Source organism: Rhinoraja longicauda, chromosome 28 (assembly GCF_053455715.1).
Source record: "Rhinoraja longicauda isolate Sanriku21f chromosome 28, sRhiLon1.1, whole genome shotgun sequence".
In the NCBI taxonomy this organism is placed as follows: domain Eukaryota; kingdom Metazoa; phylum Chordata; class Chondrichthyes; order Rajiformes; family Arhynchobatidae; genus Rhinoraja; species Rhinoraja longicauda.
Window position 1 is genome coordinate 29,428,468 of NC_135980.1, and position 19,119 is coordinate 29,447,586.

The following is a 19,119-nucleotide window of genomic DNA, read 5'->3' on the forward strand; positions in this document are numbered from 1 at the left end:
GGACAGTGTAGGCCCAGGGGCCGCTGTTGGCCGGGACAGTGTAGGCCCGGTTACCACCGAAAGGAGGTTGCGTGGCAACCCGCCTCCCGGCCAGGGCGGCCGCCATTGGTGGAGCGGGAACACGTGGCCGCTGGCTGGGCAGGGCGTGGGGCGGTGACGTCACCTTGTCCCTTATTTAGGAGTGAGAAAGTTGGCAACCGTAGTCAGGATGGAACTTTGGTCTCTGGCGCTGTGTGGCAGCAACTCTACCGCTGCGCCCTTTTCCGCTTTTCCTCAGAAGACAAAGAATTATGTGGACATATTGTACATAATGGTGAGTTTCATTATCAGTACCTGCCTTCTCCCATGAGGCAAAATCCCAAATTATGGAAAGTTGTTCATATTTTCCAAGATTTTATTGTGGACTTTTACTGTTGGGACTGGGGAGAGTTCAGCGATGGTGACAGAAATAAGTTGGTAGTGACCCTGTTGTGCTGATGTTAAATGTAAGGCCTCTCCTCACATAATGTGCAGTCAAAGTTGACGATACATAGATACACAGACAATAGGTGCAAGAATAGGCCATTCGGGCCCTTCAAGCCATTCAATGTGGTCATGGCTGATCATCCACAATCAGTACCCAGTTCCTGCCTTCTCCCCATATCCCTTGATTCCACTAGCCCTAAGAGCTCAAAATTAAATGCTGGAGTAACTCAGCGGGTCAGGCAGCATCTCGGGAGGGATGGAATGGTTGACGTTTCGGGTCGAGACCCTTCTTCAGACTGAAGAAGGGTCTCGACCCGAAACGTCACCCATTCCTTCTCTCCCGAGATGCTGCCTGACCCGCTGAGTTACTCCAGCATTTGTGTCCACCAGGTTTGTAGGTTAATTGGCTTCGGTAAATTGTCCCCAGTGAACTCTGTAGGCCAAGGGCTTGTTTCCTAAAGGTAAAACTAAAACTAAAACTAAGGCCGAGACTGTAATTACACTAAGGTAGACACACAATGCTGGAGTAACTCAGCAGGTCAGGCTGCAGATCAGGAGAGAAGGAATGGCTGACGTTTCGGGTCGAGACCCTTCTTCAGAAGAAGCGTCACCCATTCCTTCTCTCCTGAGATGCTGCATGTCCCGCTGAGTTACTCCAGCATTGTGCGTCTACCTTCGATTTTAACCAGCATCTGCAGTTTTTTTTCCTACACAGTAATTACACTGACGTACTTTTGTCGAGCAGCACATCAGTGTGGAGGGAAGACTGTCTGAAGAAGGGTCTTGACCCGATGCGTCACCCATTTCTTCTCTCCAGAGATGCTGCCTGACCCGCTGAGTTACTCTGGCACTTTGTGTCTATCTTTGGCTTAAACCAGCATCTGCAGTTCCTTCCAACACGTGTAAAATATTCCCAGTAGGTTTGAAGTGCACATCCAGTGCAGTAAAATATCATTTTCAAGCAATTAACCGGCATTGTAAAGGTGTCACCACAAAACTGAAATAAATGTTATTTTACTTGTTAATTAGAACTAAGTAGTCTGTGGCATCTGGCACGGGGGTGTATGTCACAGTCACTTGGTGTCCAAGTGCCAAACTGGAACCATCTAATGAACTCCGTAAGAATCTTGTCACAAGCGTAGACTTTGTTGCTTTCCAATGTTGAGAGACTGAACTTTCACAAATCTGATTGAACAGAGATCGCATAGGAAAATAACTGCAGATGCTGGTACAAATCGAAAGTATCGCAAAATGCTGGAGTAACTCAGCAGGTCAGTTGTGAGGTTATTCACTTTGGAAGTAAGAATAGAAAGGCAGATTATCATCTGAATGGTGTCAAGTTAGGAGGAGGGGGAGTTCAACGAGATCTGGGTGTCCTAGTGCATCAGTCAATGAAAGGAAGCATGCAGGTACAGCAGGCAGTGAAGAAAGCCAATGGAATGTTGGCCTTCATAACAAGAGGAGTTGAGTATAGGAGCAAAGAGGTCCTTCTACAGTTGTACCGGGCCCTGGTGAGACCGCACCTGGAGTACTGTGTGCAGTTTTGGTCTCCAAATTTGAGGAAGGATATTCTTGCTATGGAGGGCGTGCAGCGTAGGTTCACTAGGTTAATTCCCGGAATGGCGGGACTGTCGTATGTTGAAAGGCTGGAGCGATTGGGCTTGTATACACTGGAATTTAGAAGGATGAGGGGGGGTCTTATTGAAACATATAAGATAATTAGGGGATTGGACACATTAGAGGCAGGAAACATGTTCCCAATGTTGGGGGAGTCCAGAACAAGGGGCCACAGTTTAAGAATAAGGGGTAGGCCATTTAGAACGGAGATGAGGAAGAACTTTTTCAGTCAGAGAGTGGTGAAGGTGTGGAATTCTCTGCCTCAGAAGGCAGTGGAGGCCAGTTCGTTGGATGCTTTCAAGAGAGAGCTGGATAGTGCTCTTAAGGATAGCGGAGTGAGAGGGTATGGGGAGAAGGCAGGAACGGGGTACTGATTGAGAGTGATCAGCCATGATCGCATTGAATGGCGGTGCTGGCTCGAAGGGCTGAATGGCCTACTCCTGCACCTATTGTCTATTGTCTATTGTCTATTGTCTATTGTCAGGCAGCATCTAAGGAGAGAAGGAATGGGTGATGTTTCGGGTCGAGACCCTTCTTCAGACTGATGTCAGGGAGGGTGGGACAAAGAAAGGATGTAGGTGGAGACAGGAAGACAGTGGGAGAACTGGGAAGAGGGGAGGGGAAGAGAGGGACAGAGGAACTATCTAAAGTTAGAGAAGTCAATGTTCATACCGCTGGGCTGCAAGCAGCCCAAGCGAAATATGAGGTGCTGTTCCTCCAATTTGCGGTGGGCCTCACTATGACCCCGGAGGAGGCCCATGACAGAAAGGTCAGACTGGGAGTGGGAGGGGGAGTTGACGTGCTCAGCCACCGGGAGATCAGTTGGTTAAGGCGGACTGAGCGAAGGTGTCGAGCGAAACGATCGGCGATCCTGCATTTGGTCTCGCCGATGTAAAGAAGTTGACATCTAGAGCAGCGGATGCAATAGATGAGGTTGGAGGAGGTGTGGGAGATTGTGGTAATTTGACGTTAGACGTCAGACTTCAGAGATACAGCGTGGAAGCAGACCCTTCAGTCCACCGAGTCCGCACCGACCAGCGATCTCCCGGTACACTAGCACTATCCTGCGCACACTAGGGACAATTTTTACAACTTTACCGAAGCCAATCAGCCTACAACCCTGTACCATATTTTGGAGTGTGGGAGGAAACCAGAGCTCCCGGAGAAAACCCACACGGTCATAGGAAGAACGTACAAACTCCGCTTAGGCAGCGCCCGCAGTCAGGATGGAACCCGGGTCTCTGGCGCTGTGTGGCAGCAACTCTACCGCTGCGCCACCCTTATTCAATGATTCAAGAAATAATGTGCTTTCTGCTGGGATACTCTATTTAGCTTCAACGTGGCTTTTAAATTCTTTGAATGAATATCTCACCGGAATACTTTGAACAGTTAGTGGACAGGTACAAGGATAGGACAGGTTTGGAAGGATGTGGACCAAACGCGGGCAGGAGGGACTGGTGTAGGTGGGACATGTTGGCCGGTGTGGGCAGGTTGGGCCGAAGGGCCTGGTTCTGCACTGTATCACTCTGTGATGCTAAAATATATACTGAAAGCTAGTTTGTAGTAGGTCTTCCTCCCCATCACGTGATGTGCCAGCTTATGTTCCCCCACTCCACTGCCACAAGAAGCTATGATTTTGTAGACGGTGGCACATGGCACAAGGCTTTGACAATGTCCTTCATGCCAGGCTGATCCAGGAGATTAAGCTGCATGGGGTCCGGGTGACTCGGTAGTTTGGATGCAGAACTGGTCTACCCATAGAAGATGGGCAACACGGTGGTGCGGCGGTAGAGTTGCTGCCCCACAGCCCCGGCAGACACGGGTTCAATCCCAACTACGGGCGCTGTCTGTACGGAGTTTGTACGTTCTGCCCGTGAACTGCATGGGTTTTATCTCCGAGACCTTCGGTTTCCTCCCACACTCCAAAGATGTACATGTTTGTAGGTTAATTGGCTTGGTAAATGTAAAAATTGTCCCTAGTGTGTGTAGGATGGTGTTAGTGTGCGGGGATCGCTGGTCGGCGCGGACTCGGTGGGCCGAAGGGCTGTATCTCTAAATTAAACTAAACCAAACTAATAACAGGGTGGTGATGTTATTCTTGGTGAAATGTCGACAGGGATCACTGCCGAGACCTCTGTTGATGGTGACGTATATACCATCGAATTGGACAAAGATGTAGATAGGCTTGTTAATAAATTTGCAGATGACACGCACATTAAAGGCATGGTTAGAGTGGATGTGGAGAGGATGATTCCACTGGTGGGAGAGTCTAGGACCAGAGGTCACGGCCTCAGAATCAAAGGACGCTCTTTTAGAAAGGTGATGAGGAGGAACTTCTTTAGTCAGCGGGTCAGTTAATCTGTGGAACTCATTGCCACAGAGGGCTGTGGAGGCCAAGTCAGTGGATATTTTTAAGGCAGAGATGGACAAATTCTTGATTAGAGCGGGTGTCAAGGGTGATGGGGAGAAGGCAGAAAATGGGATTAGGAGGCAGGGATCGGCCACGATTGAATGGTGGAGTGGACTCGATGGGCCGAATGGCCTAGTTCTACTCCTAGTACTTGTGAGCTTGTGATAGAAACGTGGACTGTGAAGTTCATGCCGGGACATGTAACTGCACTGATGCACAGAGGGACCTTGGGCTCCAAACCCATAGTCTCCTTAGAGTGGTAACACAAGTAAATAGAGTGATAAAGAAGGCATATGATGTGCTTGCCTTCAGCATTCAGGGCATTGAGTGTAAGAGTCAAGAAGTCATGTTACAGCTTTATAAAACTTTGATTAGGCCGCGTTTGCGTGCAGTTCTGGTCGCCCCATTACAATAGACAATAGACAATAGGTGCAGGAGGAGGCCATTTGGCCCTTCGAGCCAGCACCGCCATTCACCGTGTTCATGGCTGATCATCTACAATCAGTGCCCCGTTCCTGCCCTCTCCCCATACCCCCTGACTCCGCTATCATTAAGAGCTCTATCCGACAGCAGGATGGTTGCTAGGGGCTTTGCAGGGTGCAGAGGAGGTTGGATTACAGGTAATTCGCCATAACCAGTCCTGTGGACAAATTGAGATTGTTTCCTCTGGAGGGCCACAGGCTGAGAGGAGACGTGATTAAAGTTGATAACATTATTATTTTACATGGATAGGACAGGTTTGGAGGGATATGGACCAAGCGCAGGCAAGTGGGACTAGGATAGCTGGGACATGTTGGCCGGTGTGGGCGAGTTGGGCCGAGGGGCCTGCTTCCACACTGTATCACTCTTTGACTCTATGACTATGAGAGGCATAGTTAAGGTCGACAGTCAGAGACATTTTCTAAGGGATTGATTAGTGCTGGTGTCAGGGGTTATGGGGAGAAGGCAGGAGAATGGGGTTAGGAGGGAGAGATAGATCAGCCATGATTGAATGGCAGAGTAGACTTGATGGGCCGAATGGCCTGATTCTACTGCTATGACTTAAATGACGAATATTAAAGGAAATAGCTTTCCAATTAGAGGGAGGACAACCTAAAGGAGATGTGTAGGTCGGGTTTTTTTTACACAGAGAATGGTATAGTACCCGCATCCAGGGATGGTGGTGGAAGCGGATACAAAGGGCAGTGTTTAAGAAACATTCCGATCGGTATATGAGTACGCTGGGAATAAAGGAACATGGATCTCGTGAATCCAGAAGGAATTAGTTTAATTTGGCATCATCTTCAACAGAAACATCATGGTTTGTAGACGGAATAAATCTACCTGGCAAATAGTATTTCCAAACAAAGTGGGTTAACCGTGACTGCATCAATAGTCTGTGTGCTGTTTGAAGTGTTGCAAACGGGACAGTTACCTGTGTTTCACCCATCACAGGATCACGTCTTGTTGGGCGAGAGTCAATGATGAAGTAGAGATACACAATGCTAAAAATAACCTCGACTGAATACTGAAGGGTTATCGGGAAACTAAGACCTTTATGGAAAAGACACAGAGTGCTGGAGTAACTCAGCGGGTCAGGCAGCATCTGTGGAGAACATGGATAGGTGAGGTTTCACAGAGTGCTGGGTAACTCAGCGGGTCAGGCAGCATCTGTGGAGAACATGGATAGGTGAGGTTTCACAGAGTGCTGGGTAACTCAGCGGGTCAGGCAGCATCTCTGGAGAACATGGATAGGTGATGTTTCACAGAGTGCTGGAGTAACCCAGCGGGTCAGGCAGCATCTGTGGAGAACATGGATGGGTGACGTTTCACGGAGTGCTGGAGTTACTCAGCAGGTCAGGCAGCATTTAAGGAGAACATGGATAGATGACGTTTCACAGAGTGCTGGAGTAACCCAGCAGGTCAGGCAGCATCTGTGGAGAACATGGATAGGTGACGTTTCCGTTCAGGACACTTCTTCAAACTTTGTCCCCATCCTTTTTCTCCGATGCTGCCTGACCCGCTGAGTTACTCCGGCGCTTTGTGTCTATCTTTGGTGTAAACCAGCACCTGCAGATCCTTCCTACACAATTGGTCAGATCCACCTGTATCAACCTTTACACTGGCTTGCAAATTGCAAACCTTCATTCCCATTCAAAGCTCAATTCTCTTGAATTTAGAGTTTGAAGAGTCTGAAGGAGGGTCTCGACTGGGAAACGTCGCCCGTTCCTTCTCTCCAGAGATGCTGCCTGTCCCGCTGAGTTAATCCAGCATTTTGTGTCTATCCAAATTCTCTGCAAAGTTGTGCGTGAACAGCAAATGTGTATTTGTGATCATCACCGTCGGCGTGAACTTATGTATTAATTTCACCGCTCGCTGAAATCGGCTCGTGAATTGAATGAATGATACTTTATTGTCACAGTGATAATCTTCGCTTTGCACGCCCAAGGTATGCAAAGAGTCACCACATGAAGGGCGCCGACAAAGTTACAAAGTGCCAGGTCCTTCTTTGTTCCCCTCAGCCCCCCAAGCCCGCCTGCCGTGGCGGTCCCCCCACGCTGCGTTCTCCTTTGTTCTTCCCCCAACCCTCCCTGATGTTGGTTCCCCCCCCCCCCCATGCCGGGTCCTCCCTTTCTGACTTCTGACACCCTGGACTTGTTGAATGCCAAACTCTCATGGAAGAGTGGAGTTTCCACTCGCCCCTGCACCCTCCCCTCTCGCCAGGGCCCCCTCTTGCTTGGGGTGGGGGGGGACACACAGCTGCTTCCACCACTGGCTTCACTTCTGGCCATCGTCACGACATGGTTCAATTGCATTCTATTGATGCCTTTGAACAAAACGTTCCACGTTGTGTTTGTCTTCCCCTCACAAATAGCTTCTGGGGGGTGGGGGGGTGATTTTCACCCTGACCTCTGGTCTCCAACAGAAACAATGGTCTTGCTCATCAGAAAGCCTGATGTGTTTCCCCAAAGGCCCTTCCCTGGAAGTTGCTTTGAAATCTATCGTGCTTTCAACTCGCGCCGAAGATCAGAAGATCCATCTTTTGTGGAATGTTGACACAGACACATGCGAGGACGATCAATCGTTCCTCCGTCTGCCTTCTGCTGGAGCATAACGGCCTCACAGATGGCATCCAGACAGCCAGGGGCGGCACGGTGGCGCAGCGGGGGAGTTGCTGCCAGGGAAAACTGAGATGAGGAAAAACTTTTTCAGTCAGAGAGTTGTGAATCTGTGGAATTCTCTGCCTCAGAAGGCGGTGGAGGCCAATTCTCTGAATGCATTCAAGAGAGAGCTGGATAGAGCTCTTAAGGACAGCGGAGTCAGGGGGTATGGGGAGAAGGCAGGAACGGGGTACTGATTGAGAATGATCAGCCATGATCACATTGAATGGTGGTGCTGGCTCGTAGGGCCGAATGGCCTCCTCCTGCACCTATTGTCTATTGTCTATAAAGTTCATCAACCCGGACCGTTAAATTTGCTTTATCTCTCCATTGATGGCGATCAATCTGCCAAGTACTTTCAGAATTTCTCGTTTTTAATTTTCAGTTTAAAAAAAATGTGATGTGGCGAGATTGTAGAACAAATGAATGGAAGACATGCAAAAGGCATCGATGGTCAAGGAAAGGTGGAGCCCACAATGGTCCATTGTTGGTTGAGGGGAGGGCGATCACGAGTTATACACAGAGCGAAATTCAACGGTTTGGTTTAGTTTAGAGAAACAGAGCAGATACAGGCCCTTCGGCCCACCGAGTCCACACCGACCACGCTTTCAAGAGATCTGAAGAAGGGTCTCGACCCAAAACATCACCCATTCCTTCTTGCCTGAGATGCTGCCTGACCCGCTGAGTTACTCCAGCATTTGCAGTTATTTTCCCACACTATGCTTTCAAGAGAGAGCTAGATAGAGCTCTTAAGGATAGCGGAGTCAGGGGGTATGGGGAGAAGGCCGGAATGGGGTACTGATTGTGAAGGGCCGAAGGGCCGAATGGCCTACCCCTACACCTATTGTCTGTTGTCTATTGACCAGCGATACCCGCACGTTAACACTATCCTACACACACTAGGGACAACGTTACATTTATACCAAGCCAATTAACCTACAAACCCGTACGTCTCTGGAGTGTGGGAGGAAACCGGAGCACCCGGAGAAAACCCACGCAGTCACGGGGGAGAACGTACAAACTCCGTACAGACAGCACCCGTAGTCAGGATCGAACCCGGGTCCCTGGCGCTGTGAGGCAGCAACTCTTCCGCTGCGCCACCATGCCACCCATTTTACTTAAACAAGACCACAGTGAAACGAGTACAACGACTAAGGTGGGGGTGGAGGCGTAGGCCTTGCTCGAAGGGCCGAATGGCCTACTCCTGCACCAATTGTCTATTGTCTTGTCTATTGTAATCGAGACCCTCGTGATAGTAATGTGTCGGAAGGAACCGCAGATGCTGGTTTACACCGGAGATAGACACAAAATACTGGAGTAACTCAGCGGGTCATAAAAAACATAGAAAATAGTTGCAGGAGGAGGCCATTTGGCCCTTCGAGCCAGCACCGCCATTCATTGTGATCATGGCTGATCATCTACAATCAGTAACCCGTGCCTGCCTTCTCCCCATATCCCTTGATTCCGCTAGCCCCTAGAGTATCTGACTCTCGGCAGGCAGGCAGCATTTCTGGAGAAAAGGAATAGGTGACGTTTCTGGTCAAAACCAGCCTGAGAGTAGGAGATGGAAGACGTATTTTGACCCAAGACGTCAACTGCTCCATTTCTCCAGAGATGCTGTTTGACCCGCTGAGTTACTCCAGCTTTTTGTGTCCTATCTACCGCATAATAGTAAGGTCTTCGCAACAGATATGTTTTGCATTTTGTTTTGTATTAGACAATTTAAGCAAATTAGTATGTTACTTCTGGGCAAGAAGAAAATACACTTGGGGAAAATATTGGGCAATATTGATATTTGCTGTGAAAGCCAATGTTTAAGTCTTGCAAGTGTCAAGGGATCATGTATGTCTTGCCATAGAGTGGAACACCCTGCTATGTGGAACTTCTCCAGGGAACAGGAAGGTCAGGACTTTCATTGCAGCTGGCTGCAGCTTGCCCTCAACGGCCCCTCTAATCGTCCTGCAATGGTGTTGCGTTGAGACCCACCGCTTCCCACCGGTGCATATTAGATGACACTAACAAGGGGAGGGGGAAGAACAAAGGGGGACCCAGTGTGGGGGGGAACCGGTGTGGGGTGGGAGGTCGGGGGGGGGGGAGAACAATGGTCAATGGGGACGCGGTGTGGGGGGGGGGGCGCTGTGAGGGGGGGAGAACAAAGGAGGAGCTGGCATTCGTTGTAACTTTGTCAGCGCTGTATGTAGGTGGCCGCTGTTAGTCTACACTAGACGATCCATGGACCTGTTGTCTCCAAACCTCTCCAAATTTGAGGAAGGATATTCTTGCTATTGAGGGCGTGCAGCATAGGATTACTAGGTTAATTCCCGGAATGGCGGGACTGTCCTATGTTGAAAGACTGGAGCGACTAGGCTTGTATACACTGGAATTTAGAATGATGAGAGGAGATCTTATCGAAACGTATAAGGGTTGGACACGTTAGAGGCAGGAAACATGTTCCCAATATTGGGGGAGTCCAGAACCAGGGACCACAGTTTAAGAATAAGGGGTAGGCCATTTAGAACGGAGATGAGGAAAACCTTTTTCAGTCAGAGAGTTGTGAATCTGTGGAATTCTCTGCCTCAGAAGGCAGTGGAGGCCAATTCTCTGAATGCATTCAAGAGAGAGCTAGATAGAGCTCTTAAGGATAGTGGAGTCAGGGGGTATGGGGAGAAGGCAGGAACGGGATACTGATTGAGAATGATCAGCCATGATCACGTTGAATGGCGGTGCTGGCTCGAAGGGCCGAATGGCCTCCTCCTGCACCTATTGTTTATTGTCTATTGTCTCTCCTGCATTGATGAACTTCTAAACACAATTTTATTTACCCCAATAACGCTCAGCGAGATCCCAGGGTCGATGGGCCTCCGCCGCCGGGCCCGGCAAGCCTCCCCCAACTGACCACCCGTGAACCCATTGCTGGCCGGGAAGTCTCCTCCGGGGCCGGGGGCGGGGGTGGGGGTGGGCGAGGGGGGGTAGAGGAAAGGGGAGAGGGGGCCACAACCCCCCCCCCCACCCGGCCCCGGGCGGCCAACGCGGCGGCCAGCAGCAGGAGAGCGGCAGCAAGGCACTGCCGCATGTTCGTTCCGCTGGCGGCCATCTTCATTGATCCTTGCCGCCACACTGCACCATGGGAGGAAGGTCAGGCACGGGGCAAGCCGGGACGGGCGCTGGTCCTCCTGACACTGTTGCGCAGGGGGAGAGTGCATTTATTAAAGTTTATAAAGTTAATTACTTTTAAAATGTAACAAAACTTGCTACTGCACACCGCGGGCGAATGTTGAGTAAGGTGGGCCTAACAGTGTTGCGCTATCGTGTACCGTTTTGGCTGTATTTTGGGAACATGCATAGATAGATAGATACATACATACAAGATGAGACGTTCAGTAATATATACACCGATCAGCCAAAACATTATGCCCACCTGCCCAATCTGCTGTTGGTCCTCCGTGTGCAGCCCCATACGCAGCAGGGTGCGATGCACTGTGTATTGTGACACATTCCTCCCGTGACCACCATTAACATTTTCTGTGACTTGTGCCACAGTCGACCTTCTGTCGGTTCGGACCAGACGGGATAGCCTTCGTTGCCCTCGCGCATCGATGAGCCTTGGGCGCCCAACACCCTGTCTGTCGCCGGTTTGTGGTTTGTCCCTCCTCGGACCACTGTCGGTCGGTACTCACCACTGCTGACCGGGAGCACCCCACAAGCTTTGGCTTTTCAGAGATGCTCTGACCCAGTCGTCTGGCCATAACAATTTGGCCCTTGTCAAAGTCGCTCAGGTCTTTACTCCTGCCCATTTCTCCTGCATCCAACACATCAACTTCAAGAACTGACTGTTCACTTGCTGCCTAATATATCCCACCCCTTGACAGGTGCCATTGTAACAAGATAACCAATGTTATTCACTTCGCCTGTCAGTGGTCATAATGTTTTGGTTCATCGGTGTAGATTGGGTTTGCAAGCAAAGAATTTCACTGTGACAATAAAGTATTTCATTCCATAAAGTATTCCATTCCATTCCATGTTGATACTTCAGCATATTTGATTTCACCCCCCTCCCCCTCCTCTTCTCTCCAGTTTCCTCCCAGCCGGAGTTGTGTCGGAGCGGGCGCGGGATTCGAACATGAGCGAGCGGCAGACCAACGTCAACAGCCTCTTCCTGAATGAGGACTCGGGCAACAGGAGTGCCGCGGACAGCAGGGTCCAGCAGCTGCAGAAGGTCCTGAGGAAGCGGGCAGGGCGGGCCAAGAAGAGCCTGAGCAACATCACCTGGCAGAACGTCCTCAGCTTCCTCAAGAGAAACGCGTTTGTCCTTCTCACCGTCCTTGCCGTCATACTGGGTGAGAACCCGCCCTGCACGGGGCAACCTACAGAAACATCCACACACCATCCCCTTAAACAATCTTCAGTGAAAACTGTGGCGTGTGTCCATGGGAGCACTTCATCTCAACTAAACTGTTTCAAACCAATGTTTATTATGGTCAACTCAAAATAACCTCAGCGTTAGACTTGTGTGCAAAATCATGAGGGGAGTAGATTGGGCAAATGCACAGTCTCTTGCCCAGAGTTGGGGAATCGAGACCCAGAGGACGTAGGTTTAAGGTCATAAGGCCATCAGGAATAGGAGTAGAATTAGGCCATTCGGCCCATCAAGTCTACTCCGCCATTCAATCCTGGCTGATTTATCTCTCTCTCCTAACCCCATTCTCCTGCCTTCTCCCCATAACCTCTGACACCCGTACTAATCAAGAATCTATCTCTACCTTAAAAATATCCACTGACGGAGGAAAAGATTTAACAGGAACCTGGGAGGTAACTATTTTTTATACAAGGGGTGGCGGGTGTATGGAATGAGCTGCCAGGTGAGGTAGTTGAGGCAGGGACTATGATAACGTTTAAGAAACATTTAGATCGGTACATGGATAGGATAGATTTGGAGGTATATGGAACAAATGCAGATAGACACATAAAGCTGGAGTAACTCAGCGGGACAGGCAGCATCTCTGGAGAGAAGGAATGGGTGACATTTCGGGTTGAGACCCTTCATCAGACAAATGCAGGCAGATGGGACGAGTGTAGAAAGGGCACGTTGGGCTGAAGGGCCTGTTTCCATGCAGTATGACTCTATGGTTCTAAATACAACCAGCATTCTACATGATTGACAAGTGCCTTCCATGTTTCTCAGACCACCAGTTTAGTTCAGAGATACAGCGTGAAAACAGGCCCTTTCGGCCCACCGGGTCCGCGCCGACCAGCGATCCCTGCACACTAACATTATCCTACACCCACTAGGGACAATTTTTACATTTACACCAAGCCAATTAACCTACAAACCTGTACGTCTTTGGAGTGTGGGAGGAAACCGAAGATCTCGGAGAAAACCCACGCAGGTCACGGGGAGAACGTACAAACTCCGTACAGACAGCACCCGCAGTCGGGATCGAACCCGGGTCTCCGGCGCTGCATTCGCTGTAAGGCAGCAACTCTACCGCTGCGCCACCGTGACTGCCCTTCTCTCCAGAGGTGCTTCCTGTCCCGCTGAGTTGCTCCACCATCTTGCGAACAGCTGGTTAATCTTTATTACCATTCCTTAAGTGCATTCCTTGAAAGCACACACTCTTTCAAAACTCATTATTACGATTGTTCAAGAACTTTAACACCGTGAACTGATTCTGTCTTCTGGCTTGTGATAAAAATCGTGTGTCAAATTTCAGCAAGTGTTTCCCAGGATGTGCCAATATTTGTAGCAATGATGGAATAACTTTCTCATTTCTACTCGAAAACCTTTTGCAAAAGGGCCATGCTTCAAAATCTTTAACAAAGTTAAACATTTTGTTCACATAATTCAAAGCAAGCTGTGTGAAAAGGGGAGAAGGGATGGGTGACGTTTCAGGCCGAGACCCTTCTTCAGACAAGGGTCTCGACACAAACCGTCACCCATTCCTTCTCTCCAGCGATGCTGCCTGTCCCGCTGAGTTACTCCAGCTTTTTGTGTCTATCTTTCAAGTGGTTATCTCTCTCAAAGCACTGATTGATTATGCTTCCACCATTCCTACAGTTAGGAAATTCCAAACACAACTATTCCCTGCACGGGAAAAAAAAATCTCCTGACGCTACCTTTGTTTCTGTTGCCTAAAATTCTAAATCTGTGTCCTCTGGCCCGCCTTGAGCCCATCTCCTAATAGAAGGCTAGACACAGAGTGCGGGAGTAACTCAGCGGGACAGGCAGTATCTCTGGAGAAAAAGGATGGGTGACGTTTTGGAATCCAGGTCAGAAAGGGTTCCGACCCAAAACATCACCCAGCACTCTGTGTCTATCTTCAGTGTTTACCAGCATCTGCAGTGCCTTCCTACACCACTCCTCATGGCAGGGGTCAAGTCAAGTCAAGTTTATTTGTTACATACATATACAAGATGTGCAGTGAAATGAAAGTGGCAATGCCTGCGGATTGTGCTAAACTACAAAACAGAATAGAAAAAAAAAATTTGAACACAAAAAATAAATTAATACAGTAAATTCAATTAGTCCCTGGTGATATGAGAGTTAACAGTCCTGATGGCCTGTGGGAAGAAACTCCATCTCCGTTTTCACAGCGTGACAGCGGAGGGTTTGCCTGACCGTAGCAGCTGGAACAGTCCGTTGCTGGGGTGGTAGGGGTCCCCTATAATGTTGCTGGCTCTGGATCTGCACCTCCTGATGTATAGGTCCTGCAGGGGGGCGAGTGTAGTTCCCATGGTGCGTTCAGCCGAACGCACTATTCTCCGCAGGGCCTTCCTGTCCTGGGCAGAGCTGTTCCCAAACCAGATTGTGATGTTCCCGGACAAGATGCTTTCTACAGCCCCAGAGTAGAAGCACCAAAGGATCCTCAGAGAGACTCTGAATTTCCTCAACTGTCTGAGGGGGTAGCCTAATGGAAACAACTTTTCCCCCTCATCCTCTCACATTTCTACGGAATCTCCTCTCTGCCTTCTTTGGTCCACACTGGGCCAACGTAGAACTGGTGTACGGGCGATCGTTGGTCGGTGTGGACTCGGTGGGCTGAAGGGCCTGTTTCCATGCTGTATCTGTAAACTAAATTTGCCTGTCCCTGCTTCTCCAGTTGAACCATTTGGCTGAAGTTTCCCATCACTTGAAACGTTCTAGTAAACCTTTAGGAACATGTTGATGAGCGTTTGTCAGCACTTGGCCTGTACTTGCTGGAGTTTAGAAGAATGAGGGGGGACCTCATTGAAACGTAAGGAATAGTGAAAGGCTTGGATAGAGTGGATGTGGAGAGGATGTTTCCAATAGTGGGAGAGTCCATGACCAGAGGTCACAGCCTCAGAATTAAAGGACCTTCTCTTCGGAAGGAGTTGAGGAGGAATTTCTTTAGTCAGAGGGTGGTGAATCTGTGGAATTCTTTGCCACAGGAGGCTGTGGAGGCCGAGTCAGTGGATATTTTTAAGGCAGAGGTAGATTGATTCTTGATTAGTACGGATGTCAGGGGTTACGGGGAGAAGGCAGGAGAATGGGGTTGAGATGGAGAGATAGATCAGCCGTGATTGAATGGCGGAGTAGACTTGATGGGCCGAATGGCCTAATTCTACTCCTATCTCTTATGATAAGATCTTTCCACCACCTTCACTTGGACCTTCATGTTGTTCCTAATGTTGTGTGGCTGGAATTGGACATCAGCTCAACACGACTTCACTGCTTTTGAATACTGAGCGTCTATGTATGAGTTCCAAGTTTACACATGATTGATTTGCTTACCATTCTATCGCCACATCCTGCCACTTGCAAGGATTTGTGCTCATGTACGCACATAACCCTCTATAACAGTATAACAGAGCTTTATTTGTCGTTCGGCACCGAAGTACCGAACGAAACTACATAGCAGCCACAGAAAAAAAGAACACAAGACACATAGCCCCAACACAAACGTCCATCACAGTGACTCCAAACACCCCCTCACTGTGATGGAGGCAACAAAACTTCCACTCTCTTCCCCACGCCCACGGACAGACAGCTCGTCCCCAACCGACCCGCACAGTCCCCGCAAGGGGATGGAAGTCCCCCCGGCCGAATCGCACCGGGCACTAAAACGTCTCGTGGCCGAGGCGGGCGATGAAAGGCCCCGCGACCAAGCCTTGCGCAGCTAAGTCCCGTGGTCGAGCCGCACCAGCGATGTAAAGTCCCGCAGCCGAGCCGCACCGGGTGATGTTAAGTCCCGCAGCCGAGCCGCACCGGGCGATGTAAAGTCCCGTAGCCGAGCCGCAACGGGCGATGCAAAGTCCCGCAGCCGAGCCGCACCGGGCGATGTTAAGCCCTGCAGCCGAGCCGCACCAGCGATGAAAAGTCCCGTGGTCGAGCCGCACCAGCGATGTAAAGTCCCGCAGCCGAGCCGCACCGGGCGATGTAAAGTCCCGCAGCCGAGCCGCACCGGGCGATGTTAAGTCCCGCGGCCGAGCTGCACCGGGCACTGTTAAGTCTAACGGCCAAGCCGCACCGGGCGATGTAAAGTCCAGCGGCCGAGCCGCACCGGGCGATGTTAGGCCCCGCAGCCGAGCCGCACCCTGCCCCCACCCCCCCCCCCCGCCACCCCCACCCACACCACCACCCCCCACACATACACAACCAAAAGAAATACAAAAACCATCCCAACACCGACACACAACCAAAAAAAAAGGAAAAAAGACGAACAGACTGCTAGCGAGCCGCTGCCGTTAGGCGCCGCCACTTCCGCCACTACTCCCAGTCCCTCTGTAAAACTGGCCTGGTATTCCACCATAGTCCTCATGCCAAACCTTCAGTTGCAAAAGAAATAGCCTGGGGAGACCATTTAAAACTGAGGTGAGAAGGAAACTTTTTCACTTGAGAGTTGTGAATTTGTGGAATTCTCTGCCACAGAGGGCAGTGGAGGCCAAATCACTGGATGAATTTAAGTGAGAGTTAGATAGAGCTCTGGGGGCTAGTGGAACCAAGGGATATGAGGGGAAGTTGGGCACAGGTTACTGATTGTGGATGATCAGCCATGATCACAATGAATGGCGGTGCTGGCTCGAAGGGCTGAACGGCCTCCTCCTGCACCTATTTTCTATGTTTCTAATTGAGATTTGATGTGAATATTGATTTCTCTAACTTTCAAGTAACCCTTGCATTCCCTCTCTCTCCATCAACTCCCCCACCCAAGTTGTACGAACTTCAAAGTCGTCTCAGACACAAAATGCTGGAGTAACTCAGCGGGTCGGACAGTATCTCTAGATAGAAGGAATTGGTGATGTTTTGGGTCGAGACCCTTCTTCAGAATGAGCGTCAGGGGAGAGGGAATCACAGGGATAAGGAAGTGTAAGAGATCAAAAGAGATGGGGATCAATGAAAATGTAGAATAGATCATTGTTAGCTAGGAGAGGTGGCAACGTAGCAAACAGAGATAAAAGGAATGAATGAATGAATGAATGAATGAATATAACTTTATTGTCATTCAAAACTATACACCAGACGAGTGCATATTTGAACAAAATTCCGTTGCACCTGGATCACAATGTAACGCCAAATAATAAAAATTGATTAAAAAAATAAATAACTAACTCGCACATAAAATAATGGCGGTGGATTATTGCGAATTCAAGAGTCTGATGGCTCGGGGGAAGAAGGTATTGCAGAACCTGGCTGTTTTGCTCCGTGTGCTGCAGTACCTTTGACCAGAGGGAGGCAGGGCGAACAGTCCGTGATGGAGATGGGTGGGGTCTTTAGATTTAGATTTTTTTTAGATTTAGAGATACAGCGCGGAAACAGGCCCTTCGGCCCACCGAGTCCGCTCCGCCCAGCGATCCTCGCACATTAACACTATCCTACACACACTAGGGACAATTTTTACATTTACCCAGTCAATTAACCTACATACCTGCACGTCTTTGGAGTGTGGGAGGAAACCGAAGATCTCGGAGAAAACCCACGCAGGTCACGGGGAGAACGTACAAACTCCGTACAGACGGCGCCCGTAGTCAGGATCGAACCTGAGTCTCCGGCGCTGCATTCACTGTAAGGCGGCAACTCTACCGCTGCGCCACCGTGCCGCCCTAAATAATGTTTAATAATGTTTTTGGACTTGGTCAAGCGTGTAATCAGGGGGACAGTCAGAGTGGTCGGAGAACTTGGAGGGGGGGGAAAGAGAGGGAAAGCATGGGTTACATGAAGTTGGAGAAGTCAATGTTCATACCGCTGGGGTGTAAGCTGCCCAAGCAAAATATTATGGTTTATATTCTGCCCTTCCGCTCCTCCAGCGGCTCTCTAGCAACTTCATATGCTCTCCAACATTTGTGGAATGCAGATGAGTGGTTGCAGCACACATAGGGCCACAGCAGTATATATTTTTTTAAATCTTTCTTTTTTACACAGCTTGCTTGGAATTATGTAAACTATGCTTGTTTCGTTTAGATTAGTTTAGTTTATTGTCACGCGTACCGAGGCAGAAAAATAGAAAGTAGGTGCAGTGCAGGAGTAGGCCATTCGGCCCTTCGAGCCAGCACCGCCATGCAATATGGTCATGGCTGATCATCCAATATCAGTGCCCCGTTCCTGCTTTCTCCCCATATCCCTCGGTTCCGTTAGCCCGAAGAGCCAAATCTAACTCTCTCTTGAATACAGTGAAAAGCTTTTGCTAAAGATTTTGAAGCATGGCCCTTTTGCAAAAAAGTTTTCGAGTAGAAATGAGAAAGTTATTCCATCATTGCTACAAATATTGGCACATCCTGGGAAATACTGGCTGAAATTTGACACACTTTTTTTTAATCACAAGCCAGAAGACAGAATCAGTTCACGGAATTAAAGGTCTGGAACAATCATAATAATCGCTTTCAAGGAATGCACTTTAGGAATGGCAATAAAGATTAACCAGCTGTTCGCAACATGCTGGAGCAACTCAGCGGGACAGGCAGCATCTCTGGGGAGAAGGAACGGGTGATATTTCAGGTCTCGGATCTCCCTCTCCCCTGACTCTCAGTCTGAAGAAGGATCTCGACCCAAAACGTCACCCATCCCTTCTCTCCAGAGATGCTGCCTGACCCGCTGAGTTACTCCAGCATTTTGTGTCTATCTTCGGTTTAAACCAGCACCTGCAGTTCCTTCCTGCACATAACCAGCGGGCGTTTGCCAGAGGGGCTGCTTCATTTTATTATCCTCCTCCATTCATCGTGACAAAACTCCCCCCCTTATTTACACCTTTCCTCTTGTTTTAATAGTGGAGTAAAAACCAACTTACAATTGTTTATGCTTCTTATTTCACCCGTTTTTATTGAATACTACTATTAAATCGTTGTTGCAGAAAATCACCCATAGTAACGTGTAAGAAGGAAGTGCAGCTGCTCGTTTACACCAAAGACAGACACGGAATGCTGGAGTAACTCAGCGGGTCAGACAGCATCTCTGGAGAGAAGGAATGGCTGACTTTTCAATAGACAATAGACAATAGGTGCAGGAGGAGGCCATTCGGCCCTTCGAGCCAGCAC

The 19,119-nt window shown here is 49.4% G+C and overlaps 1 protein-coding gene across 2 annotated transcripts in view; it reads left to right on the forward strand.

Annotated features, from left to right (window-relative positions):
* Nucleotides 1-19,119, forward strand: part of LOC144607264 (excitatory amino acid transporter 1-like) — an 80,131-nt gene that overhangs the window by 34,417 nt on the left and 26,595 nt on the right. For both annotated transcript variants that reach the window (XM_078423985.1, XM_078423986.1), the window contains exon 2: nucleotides 11,707-11,969. In XM_078423985.1, the coding sequence (XP_078280111.1) occupies nucleotides 11,707-11,969 (263 nt within the window). The remainder of the gene's footprint in view (nucleotides 1-11,706; nucleotides 11,970-19,119) is intronic.